This window comes from Micromesistius poutassou (genome assembly GCF_964030765.1).
Source record: "Micromesistius poutassou genome assembly, chromosome: 19".
Taxonomy (NCBI): Eukaryota; Metazoa; Chordata; class Actinopteri; order Gadiformes; family Gadidae; genus Micromesistius; species Micromesistius poutassou.
The window spans coordinates 5,846,119-5,857,965 of record NC_140289.1 but is presented as its reverse complement, the minus strand read 5'-3'; the positions used below and the strand labels follow the sequence as shown (position 1 = coordinate 5,857,965).

At 44.4% G+C, this 11,847-nt stretch overlaps 1 protein-coding gene across 1 annotated transcript; it reads right to left on the bottom strand.

The window, feature by feature from the left end:
• Positions 1-3,045: 3,045 nt before the first annotated feature.
• LOC311363732 (26S proteasome regulatory subunit 4) lies at positions 3,046-11,847 on the bottom strand. The gene is made up of 11 exons (XM_084483698.1): positions 11,793-11,847; positions 11,226-11,279; positions 10,570-10,666; positions 9,520-9,644; positions 8,964-9,149; positions 8,679-8,807; positions 8,247-8,343; positions 6,856-7,045; positions 5,558-5,709; positions 4,632-4,786; positions 3,046-3,365 (listed from the first exon to the last, which is right to left on the bottom strand). The coding sequence occupies exons 1-11, from the start codon at positions 11,793-11,795 to the stop codon at positions 3,231-3,233; spliced, it is 1,323 nt and encodes a 440-aa protein (XP_084339824.1). The 5' UTR covers positions 11,796-11,847; the 3' UTR covers positions 3,046-3,230.

Genomic DNA, 11,847 nt, shown 5'->3' with positions numbered 1-11,847 from the left:
TAGCTGCATAATGATTTACTCTGGTGATAGCTATTTATTGACAAACACCATAAAGGAACTAAATCAAATATACGTTAAACAATATGTAACAACATTGAAGCTGATTATTTAGCTCTTCTATTAAAGTTACCATTAATATACACAGAGAAACCCACTATTGACGTTAGGGTTTAAACAATAAGGTATTGTTTTAAACAAACAGATTTTCCCTAGAGGCTTGGGGACATAGCAGCCTCCAACTCACAGTTCAAAGGGTGTTATAATGCTGATGGTTTTACACTCGTAGGCTTTTACAGAATGTGGTAGTTAATTCACAGCAGTGTGTGGTAATCCCCATTGTGTATTAACGTATGTGTTTTTTTACGCATTGACTTGTTTTTTCTGAAATTTTCAGAAGAGTTTAGGTCCCCAATGAACGGGGCACTAATTTCTTACAGCGGAAGGATATTTCTCGCGTAAAACGTTGCCTGGTTGACACTGGAGAATTTGCTGTGCTGCTTTGTTACACCCGTTCTGATTGGTCAATGCAGACCCGCAATATTTTTGTCCATGTATTGGCCGCACTTATTGGCTACGTAAGACCTGCATTGCACCAGGCAGTGGCACTTGATGGGAATAAAATAAATATAAACATATGATACGGAATATCAAATGGTTATTGAACAGCAAATCATGACTGATATTTGTGCAGGTATTTTTTGTTAGCCGATAGTGATGTAAAACGCTATTTTATATTGAGAAAAACGATGCAGGGCGATATACCTAGGCTACGATGCGTAGCTTAGTGCAATTTGCTATTGGTAGATGCGCATCGCAGTCTTCTAGAAGGTCTACGCAAAATTGAAGGCGATCGCCACTTGGCGACACAGCGGGGAAGCCGTACAACCTGTTCATTTAGATCAAAGATATAGGCCTATTCACACATAAGCGTGGAGTGGGGCAATCTCATTCGCCATTCAGAGAAACACATTGGAAGGCACATCCCCTGTGTGAGAATGACACGCAAGATACAATCCCGAGGTTTATTTAACAAAGGCGCCATCTACTGGATGATATGGAGAATTCACCTGCGACTCGAGAACTAAAGGCAAATCAGTTGAACTATTGGGTTATTTTAGTTAGCTATTCAACAGATTTTTTTTAATCCCCCCCCCCAGTGATTATGGATTCTCATAATTTGAGATGGACATACAGAGTCTGGGAAAGTCACTAACTGAAATTAGGTTGGAATTTTCTTGTTGCTAGAGGGTAAGAAATCTCACCCAAGCCCCTAGTAATCATTGTGTGTGTTGAAAGCAGTAAGGCTAAAGTTGATCCATAACATGAAAAATGCGACTGAACCAAAAAACATGGTTTGGGAAAATCTATAGAGCTCAAGCTTCACTAAATTAAATGCCTTTGAGGCTTCTAAAAGTCTAAAAGTGCTGAAAACCAGCAATTAATACGTAAGATGCACTTTTTTGAATAATTGCAACTGAGGGTATTAAAGCTGATTAGCAAAATACTGTAAATGACACATTTTTCCGCTATTGGATATTATGCAGTACAAAAAATGCATACCATCTGAAATCATGAAAACTATGTTATGATTTGCCAAGAGTTTATATTTCCCAGTGTAAAATTTAAACATTTGTCAACTTTGAATCTTTTTAATTTACAGCAATTACTAAAAAACTAAAACCGTAGTATAAAGTAATTTATTTGAATCAGACAAATCTAAATCCTAAACCTATTTGGAACAATTATAGCTCACAAACATTAACTTATAAAAACATGCTATGTGTGAATGCTCAAAGGTTTAAGGCAAGATTTGTGTGATAACATGTATGCTATAACCCTAACCCTAGGAAAGAGTAGCCTCGGAGAACGCTCAGACAAGCTACTGATGGCCTGTGGTGGGTGTTTGCTCTCATTCAGCCACATTAAATCATACACCACTTCACTATAACAACAAGTTTCGAGTGTTGTACTCCCATGTCCCCAACATGTTTTTCTCCCTCTTTTCCCGTTTGCGTAACTGGCTGCTGATGTGTGAGTGGTGGTTGCAGTTGGAGCGCGTGACTGATTTAATAAGGTGGTGGGGAGAGCAGAGATGAGGGAGGATGGGGAGGTGGGGGGGTCTGCGGCAGGCGCATTCCCACTGAAGCCTAAATGGGGGGGGCAGGGGGAGCAGGGGGGTCCTTCTAAGTGGCTGGAAGCCTGCAGCATTGGGGGCCGCTTTCTGCTGAGCACCCAGTTACACATGGCTGCACATCAAATGGAATTAAATCAATGGTTGGTTTTGTGAGTGTGTGGCGGACTGAAGTCCGGCACACGCACACACAGGGCAGGGTGATTTAGCTGGATTAAGATCCACACGGCTGGAGGGCCTGAAGCGTTTGTTGCTGCTAGACAAAAACCACACCAAATTCAAGTAAAGACGATGTACTGTAATGTGGAATACAGTAGCGATTGTCCTGTTTGTCCAATCCTTCTACATTTCATGGTAATATTTTACCCACCAAGTGTGCTGGATGCTGAATTCCTGAGCTGGATGCTTGTCAAATCCAAGCTGTGAGAACTTGCCGTTATAGTTAATAAGCAGATACATGCCTGCCTCTTCCAGTGAGGTTTAGAGTAATTAACGGTATGGCTCTTAACAGGCCTATTTAATTAGTCTCACAAGACCAACCTCCACACAGCACTTTGATGTTGTTCTATGCCTCTTGCATCTTTGCAAGCTGAATTAATGAATTTTCAGGTCTTTTCTGATTAGTTTGTGAGCATCTATACGAGAGGACCTTGAGATAAAAAAAAATAAAAATACAAGTCAAAGTTTGTTTTATACCTTGACTCCACTGAAGAAAGCCAGAGGGACAGAACTGGAACCGAGCCAATGTTGTTACAAATTACTTTGTGATTGAAAAGGCAAGGATGAGAGCCACATAAACCCTTTTAACAACCCTCGACAGATGCTGGCCATCTTTTCTGGTGGGTGGTACAGCACTGCAAGCCAAAAATGTAGAGTAAAACAAAAAAACAACGAATCAAAAGATCTTTACAGAACCAAATGTTTTTTTTATTTTTTATTTGTCATAAGTAACGGTAACAAGAGAGTAGGGGGGAGGGGGGTAAAGACGGACATTACATGCACAAAATATATCAAAACTCTCTTGAGCACACCGCCTCTCGTCTCCGCTCTCACTCACGCACAGGGTCAGGGGGATTGAAATGGGGTGAAAGGTCAGAGGTTAGAGGTAGAGTCCCTCCGGTGTTCCCTCCTGCTTCTTGTAGAGGACGTTCTCCTTGGACTTCTTGAAGTCCTCGTTGGTAACCTTCATGCGGCGCTCCCGCAGCGCCATCAGCCCTGCCTCCGTACAGATGGCCTGGGGAGGGAGGGAGAGAGACACAGAGGAACAAATGTTTAACAGACTCAGAGTCCTCTGATGAACCTTGACCACGGCTGTGTGGGCCCGTCGGTTGTGATGACTAAATGATTTTATTATACTGGAAAACAACAAAAAAAAAAGTACTCTCTTGCGGATTAGATCACATGTCTGACGTGTGAGGTCACGGAGATGCAAGAGGAAACAGACAGAACATGTATAAGCAGTAGAAAGTGGTGACTCGTCCTGGCCTTGATCGTGTCGTACATAAAACGGGAGCTTAACCGGTGGATCTCGTTGTGACATACGGCCATAACAGATGGCAGACATGATCTCGTTATGATGGGCAACAGTCGCTGTCGAAGTGCAACATCATCGACCAATTTGCTTAATGAAAAAAACGTCTGATTTGACAACCCCTTGCTAACATGTCCTTGGTGCTGTTCCATGAGACACCACAAGAGGGCAGCAGTGGCGCGGTGGTGATGAGGGGGACGGAGAACACTCTTGGGTTTGGTTTGCACTTCGATTTTCTCCTACCGACCAAATTAGCTTCACACGCAATAGAATAACTAAACAGTGACAAAGCAACAGTGAAACTGAGACACGGTTCTGGCTAGGGAGCGAGCGTTTGAGAAGCATTGACTAAAAGTACACGGTTAGAATGGCTTATTAGTCGGATACAGTAAATTAAATGTAATTCGATAATAGGTCGACTTCACTTTGTGGATTGATGGCAGATTTTAGGTTGAGAAAGCCCCCCCTGCCACCCCCCCCCAGCATTTGGAGTCAACCCCTGTGAGAAATGGTCTCAATTTCACAGACAATAAAAGCCCTGCCTGAGCATGTATATTTCACTCATGGTGGAAGGCAGGGCTCCATCATCCTCGCCAGGCCCACATGGGCTGTTCATTTATATTGAATAGACTGCAGCGCATTTTCAGAATAAAAGTTGACGACATAATGAGTTTGCAAACACGTCCATCTTCTGCCATGACGCAGCAGCAACTCGCAGCTTCAAGATTGTTTACAGGGAATCTGACGTCTCCTGGTCTACCAGGACTCTGTTCACGGCAAACAACAGACTCATAAAAAGGCCATATTTTTTTCTTAATGAACGAGACAACCGAGAGCAATAATGGGATCAATCATTAGAAACACTCAGGCCAGGTCTCATATAAAAACACTCAATCGTCCTCTTGGGGGAAGGGCATTCAACTCTGGCGGTTGGGTTAATGAAAGAGCATGCCTTTGCCTGTCCCCTACCTTGATGTCGGCTCCTGATAGGTCGTCTTTGGCCAGGATGAGGTCATCCAGAGTGACGTCATCGGCCACAGTCATGCGGCTGGTGTGGATCTGGAAGATCCTACGCTTGGTCTTCTCGTCGGGCAGCGGGAACTCGATCTTGCGGTCGATTCTCCCTGAGGACGAGAATATACATGACACATGTGTGCTTACATATAGAGGGGCACGATAGTGTAGTGGCTCGTGTGTGCGTGGCATGTATATGTATGAGTGTAAAAAAAATAATGAAAGGGGTGTATTTATCAATGTCTGGTCCGAGTTTTGACCTCAAAATTAAAATGTGAACATGTTGTTTTGGTTATACACCGCCATCTAGATAACGTAGTTATTTATTCACAGAGCCGTTCTCCGGCTTAGAGGGCTTTAAGTAACGGCGTAATCGTTACTCAATATATCCAAGCGAATAATGACTGTTGAAAATCTGTGTTAAGTGCTCGTTTGGGCCCAGCGCAAGTGATGGAGAAGGGATGAGACTGATGTTCATGTTCATCGCCGTTCCGTGGCTGGAAGTGTGGCATTTACAACTCCTGCTTAATAAGCGTGGCAGGAGGAAACACTTTAAAACAGATTAATCCGGAGATGGCATCGTCGCTTTTTTACATGCAGTGTCGTTGAAAATGTGGACGAGCGCTTTGTGTAATTGTGATGGCGATAGCATGAGATGGAGAGAGAGAGAGAAACAGAGTGTGAGAGAAAGGCTAAATTAGAGACAGAGGCTAATAGGGAGAGATGGACCGGTCAGAGAGTGACAGAACGAATCTCAGAACCAAAGAGAGAAGAGTCAAACAGTGAGCTGGTCTAAGCGATGGACCCACGGCCTGTGTGTGTGTGTGTGTGACAACGGTTGTGCATATGTGAGGGTCAGACAGACGGAATGGGCCAGTCACCTGGTCTGATGAGCGCAGGGTCCAGGGTCTCTATCCTGTTGGTGGCCATGATGACCTTGACGTCCCCCCGGGAGTCAAAGCCGTCCAGCTGGTTGAGCAGCTCCAACATGGTCCTCTGGATCTCCCGCTCACCCCCAGAGTTGGAGTCATATCTGGAACACACACACACACACACGACTGTTGGACACAAAATGCAGGTACACCCTTCAGCTGTGAGCTACAGTGATGGTGAGAGAGGGTAAATTACATCAAAAGTCCTCCATACAATATTATTAACTCTGATTTGCTTTGTCGTTAATTCATTACTTTACAAATAATGGAATTGCCTGATTTGTATGAGACTGTATCTACGTGACTTTGACAGTCGGCTGTGTGTGAAATATTGTGTGCATTTCCACCAAAACTATCCTAGTCATAAATGTGTGGGAACAAATTGCTTTCCCTTAGAACTTTTTTTTGTGTCCTGTATCTTAAGTCTTTGTAAAGTAACTTTAGAGGTTTAGACAACAAGCTCTGCCCCTACAACATGTCCTGCTCATCCGGGTCACACATCATCCAGTAGACACGGTCCAATTAGAGACCCACCCTCTGACGTCCTCAATATTTCCCCCCTTTGCCCCCCCCCCCCCCGCCGCCGGCACATTAACGGTTCAAACTGGTTATTAAACCATCTCAGGAGCATCACCCGCTCTTGCAGAATTCAAAATTTAAACCTTCCGGGTTGCCTGTGGCAACAAAGCATCTGCCCCCACTCACGCGATGATTTAAGACCTGACATCACACGGGGGTCACACCAAAACGAAGCGGGCGGGCAGGAAGGGCAGGGAGGGCAACCATTAGCAGTAAAAGCCAAATCATTTCTTGGCCATCCGACCCACTTAAAAAATGAGCTCTATTCATAGCTCCATCTAATACATGCAGCGGCAAGACATCTTACACAGCTTCCACCTCAAGCAGTGTTATGTTGTTTTTAACTTTTGTTGCGAGTGCGAGCCATCGGCACCACGAGATGACGCACGCACCACACTCAGGTGTCTAAAGTCAAGCACATGTTCCTGCTTTCTCTCCCCCTATAGCTTCCCCTCCATCTCACTCGCCAATTATCGCTCTTCCTCCCGAGTTCTCTCTTTCTCACCCTTTTAGCTCCCTCTCAATCTCCCTGTACCTTCTTCTCCAAGTCTGCCTCCCTCTAACCATCCCCACCCACCTCTCTCTACGACTCCAACTCTCTCTACCAGTAAGGCTAACCCACACCCCTCCGGGCACTCTATCCAAACCACACCCCTCTCTCTCTCTACCTCTTGGTTCCGATGGCGTCGATCTCGTCGATGAAGACGATGGAGGGGGCGTGCTCCTCGGCCACCCTGAAGAGCTCTCGCACCAGCTTGGGCCCGTCCCCCAGGTACTTCTGGATCAGCTCAGAGCCCACCACACGCAGGAAGGTGGCCGACGTCTGATTGGCCACCGCTTTGGCCAATAGGGTCTTACCTATCCGGGTGGGGGGGGCGGGGCCAAAAAGAAGATGGAATGATTCAATGTTCACAAGTTAAATCCAATTACCAAGTTTTAATAAAGGATCCTTTTTGACAGTGGGATTCAATTTGACGTGATATATTTGGAAAAGGCACATGGTGAGAAGGGCATAATGGGCATAATTTTTGCACACGCGTTATGAATGATTAAGCAATTTTCCTAGAATTGCAGAGTAGAAAAAAAGCACTGATGCAAGCAGCAAAATGGTAACTATACTCTCCCCTTCGAGATGCGCCTTTTTAAGGTATTTATTAAATGACTAACAAAGGCATTAAAACCACAAAATAGCTCTTCTGTATATGATATTGCCAAATAAAATACAACGAAGCCACACGCATGCAGTGAGGGGGCAGACAGTGTATCTAACGATGCCCACCGAGCATCACCCAACCGTCTCGGAACTTTAAGCTCCTAATTATCCTCAACGTGGGCACCAGGGGTTGGCATGGCAACCGATTTCATAACCCCAGGAACAGATGGAATACATCGCCGCATAATGAGATTCAGCCCCGAACGGTCCATCGCACAAGTAAGACAACACTTGCACTGATTTCCAAAAATCTTGAGGGAAAGTTTGGGGTGTCTGTTTGAATCCCTCTGTGTGGGAAGTGGCAGCGGAACGCGGCGTAAGAGCAACAGTGTGCGCCGGCATGCGACCCGGAGGTAGCCCTAGGCGGGCGACACTGCCGCCTCGTGTTTCCCAGCGCGCTGGCCTTTAAAGAAGGTCTCCGCTGGCCCGTTGGCATTTAGCCGCGCTGTCAAACCTGCCTGGCGTCGTTTCAATGTCCCGCTTTCATCTGACACGGGAGACACTACGCCGACGCAAGGGCTGATAGATAATAATGACGCTGATGTGCGGTGACTAAGACGTTGAGACGAGACAAGGTCGTCCACTCTGTACTACATTTGTTGCAAAACGGTGCAAACAACAGTGCATTTATGCACCATGCCATGTTGGACTCATGTGGGGTAACAGGATGACAATCTTATACAGGACAGTATTATTTGGAATTATTTATATTATCTTAATATTGACCATTTTTCCAATTTGATTCTAAGGATGGGATGCCCATGAAGCCATCCATCTAGAAACCGATTCATCCATCTAGAAACTGGCTTCCTGTCGGAGTAAAAGGTGAAAGGATTTATTCCTGACCTGTGCCCGGTGGTCCATACAGGATGACTCCCTTGGGGGGCTTGATCCCCATCTCCTCGTAATACTCTGGATGTGTGAGGGGCAGCTCCACAGACTCCTGTATGTCGTCAGGTCAAACATGCATCCGTTAAGTTTACTGAACGAATCAATAACAATGTCAATGCAAATTAAACTGCAGTTGTTTTTTTTTTAATCACAAAGCCCTTATAGACCAGTTGAGGTCTGTTTTCAGGGTAATCAAATACCTAAAACATAGCTCAGTGGTACAGCATGGCATGAACACTGCCAGGGTTATTGGTTTGATTTCCCACTGGGACCCTCAATGCTAGGAACTCATGCACTACAGTAAGGCCAGGTGCTTTGGCTAAAATCGCCAACGAAATGCCATATTTTAAGATAATATTATTACGATAAATATCTGCATAAATGTACCTTGATCTCCTGGATCTGATTGTCTAGCCCTCCGATGTCAGCATAGGTCTCCTGGGGAGCTTTCTCCACTTTCATCACTGTCACCAGGGGGTCAGTGTCGTCCATCAGTACCCCAATGACAGCATGTACCTACAAACACACACACACATTATATACCTCACAAAATCCCAATGGCATACACATCATTCAAACACCGTTAACGGTTAGGTGGCGAAACAGATCTAAAACATGAGCTTGCATGACTTCTCCGCCTGAGTAGACCTCCACCCATGGGCCATCAGTCACCTTGTGGTTGAGCAGCACAGAGCAGCCGGGCTCCAGCAGGTCTTTGTCCACGAAGGACAGGATGCTGACGTAGTGCTCCGAGCCCACCGAGGTGGACACGATGGCATGGTTGTCGTCGATGATCTCCTCCAGCGTGCCCACCGACATGGGTGTCCCACGCAGGTCGTCCACCTTCGACCTCTCCTCCTGTGGTGAGCGGAAAGATGAGGCGAGGGAAGTTAGTGGTTAACGGCCTTTTGACCACTCTCGGTTCCCTTAAAAAAAAAAACACTCATCAATATGGCACAATGTGCACCATAGCAACAGTAACTAAGAGCCGTAGCAGACCTCCAATAGATCACAATGGTAAGCCAGCGAAAGAGCTTGTATAAATATAAATCTCTAAGATTTCTTTCGTTTCTCAAGCTGAAAGGAATACATGACCTGTAGTGAACCAGTGAATGGCATGAATGGTGAGGAGCATGGTTGCAGAACAGAGGCTAGAGCAGAGAGAGACGAGAGAAAGAACGGAAGCATGGATGAAGAGCGAAAGGAGAAAATGGGGGGTGGTGCTAACCTCCTGTTTTTCCTCAAGGGGCTTCATCTGCTCCTGGTTCCTGATGAATTCCTCCTCCATCAGCAGGTAGTCCTTGATTCTCTCCTGCTTCAGGAGCTTCAGGCGGCACTGGGTGTGAGGGGTGACTGAGAGGGGACAGAGGGAGAGAGAAGCACAGAGAGGGTGGACATGGTGGATCTTTATAGTCTCATATTCTAGCTTACCCAAATCCACCCTCAAGGGCTCCAACGTGTTGTTAACCCATTTGATGTGATTTGTATGAATATTACATTGACCCTCAAGTCTTTTATTTTTAGATTACAACCATTCATACACACACCACGCATGGCGACAGATCTAACTCCTTCCGCCCTTTTCTTTTTAAACCAGAATAATTTAGTATTATTATAGCATAATCTAACTTCCTCTACTTTGAAACCACAGGGGGTATATCATTAGTTCATTCATAATAACAACAGTGTAAATGTGTTTTTTAATTAAAGGTTATTAGATGCGACAATCTCTACCGCCAAACACAAAACACTAAACGACACAGCAGGAACAATGAAAATCTAAAATAGTAATGACTTCCAACATCCATCCAAAGCCTGAGCCAGGAATCCCCAGAGAAAATAAGCACGTACGATACATTATGCAGAGTGAACATTTCCCTGGTTTGAATCCAGGTAGGTAACTGGATGGCTATTATTATAGTACACACAGTGAAGCCATTCCGCTTCCATGGAAACAGTGGGAGGAAACGTGTGGGCAAAAGTACAAGCTAAGCCTTCGTTCATAGGAAAACAAGGAGAGAAACAAGCTCAAAACAAGAACGCACAAAGTCAACTAATGCTTGCATCCTCCGACGTACTGAGGGGATGGAAATTCAGTGTTTTCATCAGTCATATCATACTTCTATATATGTTGAGAAAAAGCCAACTGTACTGTTGCAAGGGCAATAATTCTGCCCATTACAAAAACTACTCAACACTCATTACTGTTGGATTTAATATTGATTACTTCCCAGATAGGCTCATTTAATGCTTTTTACTTTTAAAATTTGTTCCTTACCTAATGGGAGTTTGCTGGCAGCGTCAGGTCCCTTTGTCCTCTTCTTCTTCTTGCCAACTCTGGTGGGAATGGGAGGCTCATACTTCTTCTTCTTCTCCTGCAAGGAGAAGCACAGGCAGAGAATTTAGATGACAAGAAAACAACTCTATCTATACAATGAGAAGAACAAGGCTCAGACATGGCTAACCACAGGTCTCTAGATTTGGAACACTGAGCACTTAATAGTGTCAACGAGAATACTAATTTTGCAAAGAGAAATGAAGGGTTAATAATGACATTACTTCACATGCCTTTGTCCAATACATTATATAATCAATGCAGTAGCTGGAAGCATTTCTCTCCTGAAATTATTATGTTTATGTTAACTTGATTAAAAAGATAACTGTTAGTTATTACTTTCCAATGTTGTAATAAAAACAATTCACAGCAACACTAAATAGGCCTAATTGTACAACAAGACATACGATCCAACGGCAGGGGGAAAAAAACAACTGCTTGCGTTTGAGTCGGGGGGGATCATTTGGTGATCCTTTCCAAATAAAAAATGAAACAAGTCACTGTAACAGTAGTAGTCGTAGTAGTAGAGGATGCTAAACAATGTTCTGACAGTCAGTCATCCTCTTCCCCAACGCATCGACAACTTCACTTTTTTTCACCTTGTCATCCTTCTTTCCTCCCCCCGGACCGTGGCCTCCACTCTGGCTCTGACCCTGAAACAAAATGCATCGATAAACTGTAAATGCATATACAGTACTGCCAATATAGTATGAATTGCATATTGTTGATGACCGTATTGTTAACAAACGAACAGACAGATTAGCCAACTCACGTCGCCTAGCTAGACAACTCCATTAGCTTGTTTATAAGTGGCTCAGGCAGACTTTATTTGTACATGGATGACATTCGCATAGTAATAATGTGTTTGGTGAGATGCAAGACAAGAGGATATAACATGGGCTATAACTTATTAATCGACATTCGTTGCTTTGGGACATTTTATTCGTTCAACCGGGTAGCAGACAGACGCAACGCTAGCTGATAATGAGCTAGCTAGTTTTTGGAACACCTATTACACATAATTCACATCTAAAACTACAATTCAACCCCGAGACGTTTACAATGAAAAAATACAACAATCCATTAGAATAATACACATAATTGTAGGGAAAAAATACGTTTTATTGGAATGAGGCTACGAGCTTGAAAATTGCTTGCTCACTTACCATTGTTTCGTGTCGCTTTTCAGTGACGTCAATACGACCGTACGGAACACTGCGC